Source organism: Ornithorhynchus anatinus, chromosome X1, assembly GCF_004115215.2.
Source record: "Ornithorhynchus anatinus isolate Pmale09 chromosome X1, mOrnAna1.pri.v4, whole genome shotgun sequence".
NCBI classification, from domain to species: Eukaryota; Metazoa; Chordata; class Mammalia; order Monotremata; family Ornithorhynchidae; genus Ornithorhynchus; species Ornithorhynchus anatinus.
The window spans coordinates 28,938,450-28,954,548 of NC_041749.1; the positions used below are offsets into that span (position 1 = coordinate 28,938,450).

General features: G+C 49.4%; 1 protein-coding gene across 1 annotated transcript in view; it reads right to left on the reverse strand.

Annotated features, from left to right (window-relative positions):
- Positions 1-16,099, reverse strand: part of LSM11 (LSM11, U7 small nuclear RNA associated) — a 24,275-nt gene continuing 8,176 nt past the window's right edge. Inside the window, exons 4-6 of the mRNA XM_039910173.1 lie at positions 7,171-7,310; positions 5,578-5,661; positions 1-4,831 (exon numbers count right to left, since the gene is read on the reverse strand). Coding sequence (XP_039766107.1) covers positions 4,436-4,831; positions 5,578-5,661; positions 7,171-7,310 — 620 coding nt within the window. The 3' untranslated portion in view covers positions 1-4,435. The remainder of the gene's footprint in view (positions 4,832-5,577; positions 5,662-7,170; positions 7,311-16,099) is intronic.

A 16,099-nucleotide genomic window follows, 5' to 3' on the forward strand; every position in this document is an offset into this window, starting at 1 on the left:
TACATATTAAAGTGAGATTTATTGCAGTTCCAGGACTTCATATACAGTACTTTAATTAAGCAGAACATTGTACACGCACATTTAGGTTCAAAGAAGCAATTTCTCCTTAAAGAGCAGACATTTAGAACTTAGAAAATATTAGGCAATTTAAAATATTAGACACAATTTACATTAAAGGTTCCAATTCATTGCTTTTTTTTTTTGTATTTTAGCTGGTAGAGGGATAGTGCAAATATAAGTACTTACATTCACATCACAATTGGCCTTTTAAAGACAAACATAGTACAAGTCAGTACATTGCAAAATCCCTACAGTGCCTCTGGTGGCTGAGATGCCAGACGGAAGACTAGGTGTCTTCAGATACCTGCATGGAGGAAATTTCACTTTTCCAGACATCACCCACGACTCGCTTTACTGTCATGACAACTGGCTAATGGATTCCAACCCAGTTTCCCTAAGTCTCGGCACACTTAGGACTACAGGGAGGCGGTCCCGGCTTAATAATGCCCTTCAAAAAGAAGTGTGACATTTTTTCACACATCTGACAGGATGACTAAACCAGAACGTGGTCACACTTTACTCCAAAGCAGTGAATAACAGAAGCAATCGCAGAAAGGAGCTGGAGCAGCTTTCATATCTTTCCTGAGGGACTGCTCCCATCTTTGCAGAGGAATTTAAAAAAAAATCCAATGAGGCCTTTATACCAGCTGTTCGAACTACTTTTCATTCTAAATGAATACAAGACTGACAAACTCTCAGGTGTGCTCATTTCCTCCCCTAGGCCATGAAGCTAGTCGCTAATACAATACATCCTGCGCCATTTTTCCTTCCTTGGCAGAAAGCTTTCATTTCCATCATTCAAGAGTAAGAGCCCTTACAGAAGTGCTGAAGAGGGTTTGTAAAACCCCAAGAGAGAGGAGTCTTAATTCTCCTTCCTCCAACCTTAGTACACTTTGACAGGAACTCCACAGCCAAAATCCTACTGCTAAATGGATCTGCAGGAGAAGAAAGTTGCCAAGTTTTTCAATGCAGCCAGCGGGATATCATTTCCTGTTTAGGTAGGACTGTGAAAACCTGAATTTTTAAGAGTTTAAGAGATTAAAGTTTAAGAGATTGGACAACTGATCAAGACTTTTTTCTCTCTAAAAGGATTTTGTTGATTTCCTTTTCCTATCTCGGAGAGAATCGTTGAACCATCTGAAACCCCCTGGAAATGAGTACTTTAAGGTTTTACCGGAAGGGCACCATTGATCCTGCTCCAAGGGAGCAGCTGCAAGAATGAGGAAGTTTCCTTTGTTTCAGAGGGCTTGGGACAGCACCGATCCCTGATCCCTGGGGGGCAAGTCAGTATCGAACTAACAATCCCCCCAATCAAGCCCCATATCACACCTGAGTCTAGATCAGTTCTATCTTTGAACACTGATTTTTTAGCGGGGGAGGGGACAATTACAGTGTCCTCCCCAACCATTTACATGAACGATACCTATTGAGAACTCTTGCACATATAAGTCAGAGCTCTCCTTTTACTTCTGGTTTTAAAAGCCAGTAGTGTTGTGCAATCCCCAGGAAGACTTCTTCAGATACAGTGATGGTTCAGCTTAAGAAACTTTTTTTGTTTTAACTCATTCTCCTAGTCATTTTTAAAAGTCTTGGTCGGAAAATCCACAAATACATTATCCTTATGGCATGATCCCCAAACTCAGTGTCCTAGAGAAGCCTGGAAAGTAGCTTTCCTGGCACACAAAAGACCCATTACGCATAGTTTGTCTTAATGCTTTCCAAACTGACGGGCCAATGATTCTTCCTTCTTTGCCATCAAATCTTTTACATCTGACAACCGACACCTTCGTGGCTTTTGTGACGTAACAAAGAGGATTACATACTTTAGGAGGAGCAGCAGATGAATCCCTGAGAAATGCTTGTTTCTCCTCTTTGAAATATTTTCAATAATTGAGAGGAGAAAGAGTGATTTTTATGAAAGCGCGACAAGGTCATTTTTAAAGAAAACTATCTAAGTTTTCCACTAGATGAAATGTTTATTGAATTAAATTCATTCCAAAAGTCAGCGTCCAAGGCCCAGCCCAAGGTTCATACAGTGAAGGATATATAGTCTTACATAATATACATATTCTAAAATAATTTAAATGAACATATTTGTAACTAGTTAAGCAGCAGAATCCTACAGACATGCGTATGAGTGTAAATATTTTCCCGGGAACGTGTTTGTGAGAACTCAGAATGAATCTAAGACAAAACATTCGTGTCTTCTCATCCTACTGAGGAGAGAGAGGGATGGCACTGGAAAAGCGGGCTGAATAGAATTTTTTACAGCCTAACGATTTTTAAAATAGAATGATTTCCAAAATGATTTTGAGGGCTGCCCCTGTTTAATACTCTCATATGTGTGACCCACCAAAGTCTAGGAATATTTTCATTTTACTGGGGCTTTATTTTCCCCTTTCCCCAGAAACTATATGCCAGAAACTTTATGATTAGGCCCTTCCTGACTGTCTAGATTACAAAAACAATCCAATTGGATTGGTGCCCCGGGGCCCTGGGGGCGGGTGGGGGGAGGGGGAATCCGACCCCCTTGGACAGGGGTCAAAGTGACTCAAAATGGTGGCTTAAACTTCTTAGCTCTTTGAAGCCTCTCTCCTCCTCATCTCCAACCTTCTTAAAACCCTTGCCACCCCCATGCTCACAATGAAAAGGTGGCATCTCTGATTACAAGAGTAGCAAATCTTATTCCTAAAGATAAATACTGACTTAATTATGTAGTACCTGCCAGTAAACTCTTGAAAGGCTGTGGAAGTTGACTCTGTAAAAAGATGCCTGGCAATTATACAGCACTGACTTTGAAAGAGTTTCCCCTATTTCATCCACCCTCACTCCACCGAGGTAGGTATTTCACCTCCCCATAAGACAGATGGGGAAAATGAGGCACGAGAGGGTTAACTGACTTGTCTACAGTCACGTAGTGATCCAGGGGCCGAACCAGAGATAGCACCTACTATTGAGACCAGACTCTCTATACCAAGCTCTGAGGTCTCACTCCTACTCTCCTTTCAGGGATTTTGCCGTACATCCATCCAAGATGCTATAAAACAGAGAAAACTTTTCCGTTCAGGCAAATGAACGGGTTAGCCATCCCTCACTCTGACTTTGAACAAGTTGCCTTTTGCCGTTGAAGGGGGAGAGGGGGAAGCCAGCTCTCCTGGTCTCCACTGGGTGATTTAAAGAGCAGAGAATTGTTCAAGTAGGAAGGAGTGTAACAGATTTTCTGGAAGTTTCATAACTGATGAGGTTCCCGCACCGTGTTTCCAGCTCAGGTTAAAGGGTGCCTCTGAGGCAACGTGCTCCACTTCGCAATGAGCACTAGGCCCTCTGGCCTGACGTGAGAGAAGAACCCGCTTCCCTGTTTCACGTTAGGACCATGACGAAAGGCACCCCACGTTCCCGTATCCAGGAGGGGGAGTTGAGGCATTTCGATATGTACCGTACCAAGCTCATGCTGGACTCGGTGGCTCACAGAAGCCAGACACGAAAGACGCGACCTCCGGCGAGGCACTACCTAGCTCACGAGACAGCTCACACTGTACTAGGCCACACCACCCATTTCATGCAGCGGCACAATGGCGCGTAGCTCAGAGAAACAGCAAAAAAAAGGACGATGCCAAGTCACAGCGCAACCTCTTCACATTAACAGCCGGTCGTCCACCTGCGGACACTGGCCTCGTGGAGATGGGCCTGGTTGGGCACCGCCATTTTTGGTACGACGTGGTCACTGACACGGCCAGGCAGTTACAAATAGTGGCTTGCTGCCCTAGGCCTGCCCGAACCTAACCCTACCCTCCTTCTCCGGGATTGTTCTTTCAGACGGAGGTCAGGATACAGGGCAACCTCTAAAGAAGGGACAGATTTTAAAAAGCGGTAAGGAGCAAACCTGCAAAGCCAAAAATGGCAGGCCCCCAATTTAAGCCACTCTTCCTGGTATTAATTTCTTGAAGATGTAGTTCACTTACTTTGAGGCGAGAAAAGCGTTCTCTGGGGGAATCTCTTCCTTTAACCCTATAACATGTGATGGGAGTTACGAACATTTCCACCAGGACCAGGGCATCATCTGCCCTTGGTGTTCAATGCCTGTATTTAGAAATGCAGGTGAAACCAATTTAGATCTAAGTGAATAGGCTCCCGGCTACCTCTGACCAGAGCAACCTCCCGCTCTTCCCCAGTGAGTGCCCCGCTGCCCTTTCCCTTTAGAGGATCTGCCCGATGAGTCAGAGTGCACTGAATTTAGCTCCTCCCTCCTTTCGGCCAAGATCAGAGGGTATCGTTTCAACTTTGCGTTTCCCTGGGCTGCTGGGGAGCACAGAACCACAACTACAGCTCATGCTATTTATTCTTAAATACAAAGACCCGTGTGTGCCTCAGCTGGTCACTGCGCGAGGTGGACAAGCAAGACGTTCTCGCCTCGGATAAAAATCTGGTTAATGTGCCGGGTGAACACCTGCTGGTAATCCACTTTGGGCCTCTGCCTTTTCTTACGGGACCGGCCCCTGGAATTAGTCCCCCCTGCGCTCGAGCCCTCGGTCCGCGTAGTCCTGCCTGACGGCTCGGACTTGGTAACCTCTTTCCCGGATGTCAGGAGCGAAGAGGAAGCCGAACGGGACCGCTTCTGGCTCCCACTCTCGCTGTCTCCTCTCCCCCACACAGAGGCCACCTTCCAAGTAGATGTCTGGGAATATCTGGACAGCGTGGAGTCCTCCACTGCAGACTTGGAATCCGCTTCCTTTTTTAGGGATGAATCTTGCAGTTTCAATCTGTCAAACAGCTGAAAGGAAACAATAGTAATAATAATGATGATGGTATCTGTTAAGCGCTTACCATGTGCCAAGCACTGTTCTAAGCTCTGGGGTAGATACAAGGTTACCAGGTTGTCCCACCTGGGGCTAACGGTCTTAGTCCCCATTTTACAGATGAGGTAACTGAGGCACCGAGAAGTTAAATGACTTGCCCAAAGTCACACAGCTGACGAGTGGTGGAGCCAGAATTCAAACCCACGACCTCTGACTCCCAAGCCCATGCTCTTTCCACTAAGCCACACTGCTTCCTGGGAGGAACGTGGAGACAGACCTGTCTGTCTTTCAAAGCCACTTTTCGAATCCTCTAGACCCAACTTTCCCTTTGTCGTCGGGCTGAGACTGACAGGAATTGGAAAGCAACGGGCTATTTCCTTTTTCCTCTTTTCCAATCCATCAAAGAGCTGCCAGAGAGAGAGCTGGCCAAGAAAAAAAGCCACCTTGTCTTAGGAGGCTGGGCAGAAACAACTCTGCCCAAAAGTATTTTTCTCTGGAGCACTGAAATCAGAAGGTATTTGATTAGCCTTGGACACTGCAGTTCGCTGTTCTGAGCTTATAGAAGAGGGCAGAAGTTCAGCTCTTCCTCACAGCAGGCCTAGCTCCCAAGTATGGGATTTTCATGCTGGGAAATCCCAGCCCCGGATTCAGTGAGCTGAGCCAGGGTGAGAGTGAAAGCATGCAGACGGTGGCCTCAGTACCTCTACAGAAACTGCCTTACCCTGGTGAGCGTCAGTTGAGGCTCCCTGTCGTATGCTTTACCCAGGACAGGTTTTCTATATGTCTCATCCACATCTGTCAGAGCCTAGAAAGACAGAGGAGATGGAAAAATTCAAAGCGCAATTAAAAACCATTGTGCAGTCACTAGGTGACCTTGCTCACAGGCAGGACACTGAAAATAGATGACATTAAAACGCTGGTGACGAACTCAGCTGAAAAAGAAGCTAATGATTTCTTAATCATTTGCGATCACGATCCAACTCCCTTCAGAAGCTTTTATCTGCATTCCCCTCAACGCCCCCGCCCCCAGAAAGTCTCTGGCCTACAACCTGAATACGAGAACACCATCAAAAAATTGTTTTCATCAAAACGCCTCCTTTGAAACTCCAGAGCAATGGGCTCTTCTTCCTCTCTCTCTTCCTTCTCCTTCTCCACTTCCCAAATCCTGTTGCTGTGCCTGGTAGAGAATGGTGCCAATGTCCTATCACTGACACGAATGATTTTCTCATTATTAGTTCTCGGTGTGGGCATGGAACACCAGGACACGATCAATTAAGTACAACATGATCATTTAAATATCGACCCTTTTATAGCGCTCTCTCCCCAGGGCTTGGTACAGTGCTCTGCACACTCTAAGTGCTCAGTTAATACGACTGATTTACTGACAACAGGATTCCGCTGTCAACTCTGTATAGGAGAGAAAGACGAGTGAGCTGACCCACTGGAAGAAGCTCGAGAAGGAAGGCCGCCAGGACTGCTGAGGAAGAAATAACAGAGCCTGGGGAAGATCTGAGGAGAGTAAAGACGAGAGCATCCATTTCTGTTGGATGCCACAGTTACATTCCTGAAGGATCGTCGTGTATTTGGGGAAAACTGTAAGAGTAACCACGGATTCAAATTCCCAGGTGATCGCTCTGACCACCACTGGCAGAATGCTTGATGCTCTTGCCACTCACTGCTATTGTATAATATTAAATACTGTACATTTGCAAAAAGCAAAAGCACCAAGTCCTGTGCGTCAGGTACCATGAGGCTGAGGCAGAGGTTGTGGTGAAGCACAGTAGCATCACATGGAATGCATACGCACAACTGTTCTTCCTTTGCTGAATCTATCTGTGCTACTCTGTAGAACCTTTAGGCTGAGGGAAGAACGTTCTCTTAGACTTCATCAGGAAATATTCATTCAATAGTATTTAATGAGCGCTTACTATTCATTCATTCAATAGTATTTATTGAGCGCTTACTATGTGCAGAGCACTGTACTAAGTGCTTCGAATGTACAATTCGGCAACAGATAGAGACAATCCCTGCCCAATGACGGGCTCACAGTCTAATTTAGATCAAATATCTAAATTGTGTAATGAAACAAATGTATTTTGTAGCCAAAATGACTGCAACTGGGTTTAGGGATACAGGAAACGATCAGGATTAAGAGATCCCAGATCTTCTCAAGACTCCAGGCTCCACTTGAAAGCAATTCAGGTGCAGCTCTGAACACCACTCTGGAAAAAGTTATGTCGGTACAAAGTCAGTTAGAAAGTCCAGTCCCCTCGGCCCATGAGGCTTTCAAGTCATATAATAAAAGCTTAAGTACCATGTTCCAGAACTTGTCAAATGCGACCAAGAAGCCCGAACAGACACCGCGCAATCCCTTGAAGGTTCGGATGTGCACGTTGACCTTCACTCCTTCTTGAATGCAGCGGTGCAGTTCACCTAGCGGACTGCCTTCGTGCACTGAAATGAGAAAGGAGAGCCACGGCTAGCTCGTAAACGGAGTCGAGGTTATGGGGTGCGTCTTCGGAACCAACCGCCAAGCCCACCCGAACAGATCCGGAAGAGCCTCATTCCATGCCGGAGTAACGTAGTTCAGAAAAAAAACCAATACAAAACAGCCTCCTACGCCATCAGTTTTGTAGTTGTCATGCCCAACCCCCTTCCCAGGACAAGTGGCTTGCTTAGGAAAAAGACAGACTTCGCACGGGGCTGCTTATTAAGGGAAGTATGATCCCAGTTACATGCGTGTCCCTCTGGCTCCTACAACACACTGAGCTTTCACTGAACTACATCGCCCAGCCTCGTTCCAGATGTTAACAATGTTCTTCACTCCCTTCCATGTCTTGTGTCTTTCTATAATATCCACGTACTGCCAGAAGAAACAACAGGAGGGGGGTCAATTCCGAAAATGAGAAAAATTTCTAAGTAGAAGACCGGCGGACCCCACTGCTCTCACCACCCTGGTGGTGAGGCAGACCTTTCGGCGGGGGCAGGCGGCCAGTCAGACACCCAAGGAGCCGCCAGGCACGCAGCCCAGAGACTTGGGGTGGGGGAAAGGGTGCGAAGTGGGAGAGGTGGGGCTGGGATTGCTGGCAACCAAAGAAACGGCAGACAGGAGGAGTTGGAGGTGGGCCAGTGAGCTCCTCCTTGGCCCGGCCGCTCCCTCCTCTCACCCCAAGACACCCTATCCGCGGGTTTTTCCCATGCCAGAGTTGAGTTCTGGCCGTTCCAGCTCACTTCCAGCACCGGGTAGGCCCAGTTAATTGACCAGAGAAACTATTTTGCTTTTTATAACAAGCATTTGAATCAACTTTTTAGGCCCTGGCAGGTGGATCGGCTTCCCACTAATGGAAAATTCTTGCCGGTTTTGAGAGCAGAGGGTGGGCAGAAGCACCGGACCACCTGGTCCAAGCTCCGCTTCCACCAGAGCTCCAGATTCCAGGGAGGGTGGTCTGACTTCCCGGGCCTTCACCGCACCTCTATGGGAGCCAAGCCCCGGGGCCCCCGCGGCAGCCGAGGGGGAGCTGGACGCCCCCCTGAGCTCGCCACGCTCCCACCCACGCCGAGAAGCCGAGCCCCTGCTTCCACAGGAGCTGCAGCAAGACGAAATCTGTCTTCTCAACACTTAGAACATTAGGAGGGTTGTGCCAATTTGAGCCAGGTGTCCCAGGCTGGAGCTAGGAGGAGATGGGAAATAGATGGGTTTTCTTTCACTGCTGTCATTTCTGGTTCTGTTCCATTTTTACTCTGCTATTTTTGGCTTCCCTTTTGTGAGCCCCGTGTCTGTCGTCCTCCCTCTGAGTCCCGCGTGGACCAGGTACCGGGTCGGAAACAATATCCGCGGATCCTTCCCAGTTCTTAGGCCAGCCCTTTGCTCACTGTAAGCCCTTAATAGACTTGAAGAAGTCTCTGCACCTAAATTTCAATGCAGCAGAATCTTTAAACAAGACAGGAACAAACCATCTGTCTCTCAGAGGGCTTAATTTCTTAACCAACGTACCAAAGTAAAGCACTGGGCCTGAAGAATCCATTCAGTTCTATGTGGCTCAGAGACCAGAACAGTCAGCTGAAGGTGACCTGAAGGTTAGCCCTGAAAATCGCTGGTCACCTAGCACACTTCTCCTTCGCTGCAGCGAAAAGCTTGGCCTAAATGACTGATTATAGAATGGCACATCTGGTGCTGAGGATCTACCTCTGGTCCCCAGTACCCAAGCATTGGTATCAATGGAGAGTGTTTTAAGGGTGGCCTGAGGTAACCTCTTTGCACCTTTTCCTCTGGTCGCCTCTTGTGAGTCTGTTTCTCATTCCCCGGTCTCAGGTGACCCCCGCACTGGGGCTGAGCTTCTCTCCCCGTCATCATCTGGGTGCCTGTGATCCTGCAAAGGGGAGGACCTCGGGGTTCAGGAGCACAGCAGATAGCAGCAGGCTGATTAAGGCTTGATTTTAATGGGTGTCTCCTTCTGTAGACTGTAAGCTCCTTGTGGGAAAGGATCGTGTCTACCGAGGGAAGAAATGTGGCCTAGAGGATAAAGCACTGATCCGGCTCCACCACTTGCCCGCTGTATGACTTTGAGCAAATCACTTAACCTCTCTGTGCCCTGGTTTCCTCAACTGCAAAAATGGGGATTAAATACCCATTCTCCCTCCTACTTAGACTGTGAGCCCCAAGTGGGACAGACACTGAATCCAGCCTGATCATCTTAATCTACCCCAGCACTCTGAATAGTGCTTGACGGATAGTAAGAGCCTAACAAATGCCATAAAAAAAAGGATCCTGGTGCAGTGCTTTGCACCAAGTAAATGCTCAGTGAGTACCGGTAACTGATTCACGATTGACCGAGAACCTGCACCAAAAATTGACTGTAATCACAGTGATTGGTGCATCACCACCCACACTCCCCACCACTAGCCACGTCCCCGTTGGGGCATAGAGCGTAACAAGCACGTAGGCGGCCGGGGTGCTGCACGTCGAGAAACGCACGCCAACATTTTACCGGCACGACCCATCTGTAGCTGCAAGTGCCTGCGGCGTAGAGCCGGCGGTAGGCCGTTCCACTGTCCCCCATCGGCCTGTTGCCTCGGTAGCCACGACGGCGCCTGCCGCCCACATTTGCCGGTGACTTTCAGGATTCCTGCCGGGCCTGCCCACCTCATGCCACAAGTGGTGGTCACAAACCTTCACATAAGGGATAAGGGAGCTCCCTTTATGAACTCCATCTGTCTGCCATCCTCTCTTGACCAGCCCTGTGTGGACCAGGAACTGTGTCGGAAACAATATCCACGCATTCCTTCCAGGGCTCAGTACAGCACTTTGCACACTCTACGACTAATTCTTTAATTCTTCTTAAGCACTCAAAGCAAGCTAGCCGTCTTGGGCACAGCCTATACAAGAAAGGATCCCTGCCTTCTATACATTTATGTGAAGCAATTGAAGATACAAAGCAAATGACATACTTCTGACTCTTGTCAAAATTTCTGCGGCATGTCAGAGTCTGTTGTTTCCTATGATTTGTTTTTGATCGACGGGTTCTCGCATCCCCATCTAACTTCACCTACGTCTGCAGCGGCTTCCATGACAACCGCCCCCGCGGGTCCGTGGCACCACGGCATAGCTTTGGCACTATGCTGCGGTCACTTGGACCGTAAACGGGTCGTGCACATCACACACACAAAACCCCCCCCACAAACCCCTGCCCAACTACTCTCTCCTTGCACCACGTGTCCCGGCAGGAACCTGACCGGTAGGAACTGGAGTGGGAGTGGTGTCACACGAGCCACTCCGTCCCCGATGTATCACAATCAATTCCTCCACATGGGTTCTCGGTCCTGATCTCAACCAAGTACTGTCTGTTGTTCTCAACGGGAAAAGTCCGTCATCAACTGCTCCAGCGTGAGGGATCAAGGCAGCAGTGAAGAAGTGATTTTTTGGAATGAGAGGGAAACGCCTTGGCAGACGTAATATAGGAGGCTATTCCAGAAAAAAACAACCAAGAAGACACTAGGGAAGAAGGTGCGGAAGCGGAGGTAGAAGTTGTAGTAGCACTTGGCACTTAAAAGGAACTCTTGAATCTTGCCTCAAATACGAAATACTTTCATCACACCCCACTGCTCTTTCATATAAAAACTCCGAGGTTTGTTTGTTTTTGGCAAAGAGTAAGGGGCTCGAGTGGCCTTTCTCCATCTTTTCTTTAAAATCAAGAGGAAAAAGGAGGACTGAAACAGCTGTTTTAGAATCACTCCCCTGCACCCCACACCACGTAGACTTTGTGAGCCAATCAGCAAAATGGCAAACCCAGCCTGGGGTATTTTAACTTTCACATCTGTGACTTTCACTTGCATTTAAAGATCTGACAAGGTGGTACTCCACGTTCTTGACTTATCTCTCTTTCCCCTGAAAAAAATCCACCTCTGAGGATAACGAAGCCAGATCTTGGGGGCCAGTGATCCATTTTACGTTTTCAAACGTAGGGGAAGCAGCCCAGCCGGAGCCAAGGCAAGGACACCTGTGCCAGGCGGGCAATATGTCCACCCGTTTCTTGCTGAGTTCAGTTCCCCGGCAGATGATCACAAAAGTCGAACCGGAGCTTGCCCTCTGTGTCATCTCATCTAGTCTGAAATGAGATAACTGAGGAGAAAGCGCTCGGAAGAATAGAAGTGCTCTACAAATTCAAGTTGTTGTTATTATTCAACTGTCACTGTTCAAACGCCTTTAAAATAGGCAAATGAAAACCTCTTATCTCCTATTAGCGGAAGTTCAAAACCGAGACGTGCGAGAAGGACCCCAAAGGAAAGACTATTAGGATGAGAAAACCTAGCAAGATTACATTTGAGTCTGGAATAAAACAATACAAAGACTCTTTTCTTTTCTCCGTTAGGAATAACACGGATACGCCAACGCACTGCTGGAGGCGAGCTGGACAACAGAAGGGTTCTCTAACATCGTAAACCACGGGAGAAGACATACGAAAAAGCTGCATCTGCGGAGATGTTCTTTTTCGATAAACGAACCTGTGAATACCCGTTCACTCATTTCAGCACACCCGCTCGTTCAAAAGGCAGTGCTTTAGCACTTAACGAGCGCTTGATCATTTCATGATTTAGGCTGCGATTCCGGGCCAGTTATCTGTCGATGGCTAAGTAGGTCACCGGACGGATTTCTGACCAGGCGGCCGAACGGCAGGGGTTTGGCTCCGTGCTCCTTCCTTTTGCGTGAGATAATAACAACAATAATAATGGTGGTATTGGTTAAGCCCTTGCTATGTGCAAAGCACTGTTCTAAGCGCTGGGGGATACAAGGTGATCCATCCATATCCTTCCCGCACGTTTATTCTGGGGATTTATCTTTGGATGTTTGCTCCCTGAAACGCCCCGACGGCTCTCTCTCTCTGCCCCGTGGGACTCTATGGGACCAGAGGTAGCCCGTCCTATTCCAACTCGAAACCAATCGGTCGTATTGAGTGAGAGCTAATAATAATTGCGGTATTTGTTAAGTGCTAACTGTGTACCAAGCACTCTACTAAGCGCTGGGGTAGATACCAGCAGATTGGGTTGGACCCACGTGGGACTCACAGTCTCAATCCCCATTTTACAGATGAGGGATCTGAGGCCGAGAGAAGTGATGCGCGTTGCCCAAGGTCACGCAGCAGGCACACGACGGGGCCGGGATTAGAACCCATGACCTTCTGACTCTCAGATCTGTGCTCTGTTCACTAACCCTGGCAGTCCTTTGTGCGGTCCACTGAGGTCTCACCCCGCTCGCTCCCTTTGACCCCCAGACGGGGGGCACCCCCTCCCTCTCATTCATTTCATTCATTCAATTGCATTTATTGAGCGCTTACTGTGTGCAGAGCACTGTACTAAGCGCTTGGAACGTCCGATCCGGCACCAGACAGAGACCATCCCTGCCCAATAAGGGGCTCACAGTCTAAACGGGGAGGGTGGGCGAAGAGCAAAACAAGTAGTCTGGCGTCAAGATCATCAAGATAAATCGAATCATAGATAGATACGCATCATTAACAAAATCGAGTAGTAAATAATATATACAGAGATGCACAGTGCTGTGGGGAGGGGAAGGGGGAAGAGCCAGCTCGTTGTGGGCAAGAGAACGTGCCTGCTTGTCGCAGTAGTACTGTCCTTCCCAAGCGCTCAGTACAGCACCCCCGTAAGCCCTCCATAGAGGGGACAGGAATAACAAGAACGACGGCGCTCGTTAAGCGCTCACTACGTGCCGAGCACTGTTCTAAGCGCTGAGGGTAGATACAAGTTGATGAGGTTGCTTCCCCCCTCCCCCGGAGGCTCACGACCCCCATTTTCCGGGTGAGGTAACTGAGGAGGGGAGGAGGACACGCGATTTGCCCCAGGTCACCCGGCGGGCGAGGGACGGAGGGGGGATTGGAACCCACGTCCTCCGACTCCCAAGCCCGGGCTCTGGCCCCTGAGCCACGCTGCTTCTCAAATTCATCCCATCGTATTTAATGAGCGCTTACTGGGCGCGGAGCACTGTCCTAAGCGTTCGGAATGGGTTCTGATCCCGGATCCGCACTGTGTCTGCTGCGTGACCTTGGTCAAGCCGCATCACTTCTCTGGGCCTCAGTTCCCTCCTCTGTAAAATGGGGATTGAGACTGTGCGCCCCACGTGGGTCCAACCCAATCTGCTGGCATCCACTCCCGCGCTCAGTAGAGTGCTTGGCGCAGAGTAAGCGCTTGACAAATACCACAATTATTATTAGCTTTCACCTCAGCGCAACTGGGCCACAGAGAGAGGCCATCCCTGCCCCATGACGGGTTCCCAGGCGGTGCCCCCCGCCCCACTTCACCTCTCGGAGCCTCAGTTCCCCCATCTGTCAAATGGGGGTGAAGACGGTGAGCCCCAAGTGGGGCCCACCTGATGACCTTGGATCGTCCCCAGCGCTTAGTACAGTGCTCGGCACGTTAGAGAAGCAGCGTGGCTCAGTGGCAAGAGCCCGGGCTTGGGAGTCTGAGGTCACGGGTTCGGATCACAACACTGCCACTCATCAGCTGTGTGACCGTGGGCAAGTCACTTCACTTCTCTGGGCCTCAGTCACCTCATCTGTCAAATGGGGATTAACCGTGAGCCTCACGTGGGACAACCCGATTACCCTATATCTCCCCCGGCGCTCAGAACAGTGCTCCGCACATAGTAAGGGCCTAACAAATACCAACATTATTATTGTAAGCACTTAACAAATGCCATCGTTATTATAAAGGGAGGTACGGTGGCGGAGGAACCCCCTTTCCCCCGAGACGTCCCGCCCCCCGGCCCACCCTCTCACTTCTCGGTGCCTCAGGTCCCCCATCTGTCAAATGGGGGCGAAGACGGTGAGCCCCACGTGGGACCACCTGATGACCTGGGATCCTCCCCGGCGCTTAGAACGGTGCTCGGCACATAGTGAGCGCTTAACAAACGCCATCATTGTTAGAGCTCACCTCCTCCAAGAGGCCTTCCCAGACTGCGCTTCCCCTTTTCCCTCTGCTCCCTCTCTGCCCCCCTTCACCTCCCCTCAGCTAAGCCCCCTTTCCCTCTGCTCCTCTCCCTTCCCCTCAGCACTGTGCTCATTTGGATATATTTTAGAACCCTATTTATTTTGTTAATGAGGTGCCCATCCCCTTCATTCTATTGATTGCGATTAAGTCGTCTTGTTTTTGTCCGTCTGTCTCCCCCGTCTAGACTTAAGTCAATGGGTAGGGATGGTCTCTCTCTGTTGCCGAACTGTCCATTCCAAGCGCTCAGTCCAGTGCTCTGCACCTAGTAAGCGCTCAATAAATACGCTGGAATGAATGAATTTATCTTGAGGATGTTGTTTTTCTTTCGTTCTCTCTGGCTTTGCTGTGTCTCCCCCGTTTAAACTGGGAGCCCGTCGTTAGGCAGGGATGGTCTCTATCTGTTTCCCAACTGTCCGTTCCAAGCGCTCAGTCCAGTGCTCTGCACACAGTAAGCGCTCAAGAAATACGATCGAATGATCCGTACACTCCAAGGGCTCAGTCCAGTGCGCCTCTGCCACTTGTCAGCTGTGTGACTGTGGGCAAGTCACTTAACTTCTCTGTGCCTCAGTTCCCTCATCGGTAAAATGGGCATTTAGACTGTGAGCCTCACGTGGGACAACCTGAAGACCCTGTATCTACCCTAGCGCTTAGAACAGTGCTCCGCACATAGTAAGCGCTTAACAAATACCAACGTTGTTGTTGCTCTGCACCTAGTGATGGCTCAAGAGATACGATCGAATGAACCGTACACTCCAAGCGCTCAGTCCAGTGCTCCGCACCTAGTGAGCGCTCAAGAGATACGGTCGAATGAACCGTACACTCCGAGCGCTCAGTCCAGTGCTCCGCACCTAGTGAACGCTCAAGAGATACGATCGAATGAACTGTACACTCTAAGCGCTCCGTCCAGTGCTCCGCACATAGTGAGCGCTCAAGAGATGCTATCGAATGAACCGCACACTCCAAGCGCTCAGTGCAGTGCTCTGCACATAAAATACGATCAAAGGAACGAGACGCTCCAAGCTCTCAGTCCAGTGCTCTGCCCATGGTGATAGCTCAAGAAATAGGATCAAATGAACCATACACTCCAAGCGCTCAGTCCAGTGGTCTGCCCATAGTGATAGCTCAAGAAATAGCGATCGAATGAACCATACACTCCAAACGCTCATCGCAGTGCTCTGCACATAAAATACAATCGAAGGCACCGTCCACTCCAAGCGCTCAGTCCAGTGCTCTGCACCTAGTAATCGCTCAAGAAGCACGATCGAAGGCACCGTCCACTCCAAGCGCTCAGCTCAGTGCTCTGCACCTGAAACACGACCTCAGGCACCGTCCACTCCAAGCGCTCAGCTCAGTGCTCTGCACCTAAAACACGACCTCAGGCACCGTCCACTCCAAGCGCTCAGCTCAGTGCTCTGCACCTGAAACACGACCTCAGGCACCGTCCACTCCAAGCGCTCAGCTCAGTGCTCTGCACCTAAAACACGGCCTCAGGCACCGTCCACTCCAAGCGCTCCGTCCAGTGCTCTGCACCTAGTAATGGCTCAAGAAGCACGATCGAAGGCACCGTCCACTCCAAGCGCTCAGCTCAGTGCTCTGCACCTAAAACACGATCGAAGGCACCGTCCACTCCAAGCGCTCCGTCCAGTGCTCTGCACCTAGTAAGCGCTCAAGAAACACGATCGAAGGCACCGTCCACTCCAAGCGCTCCGTCCAGTGCTCTGCACCTAAAACACGACCTCAGGCAC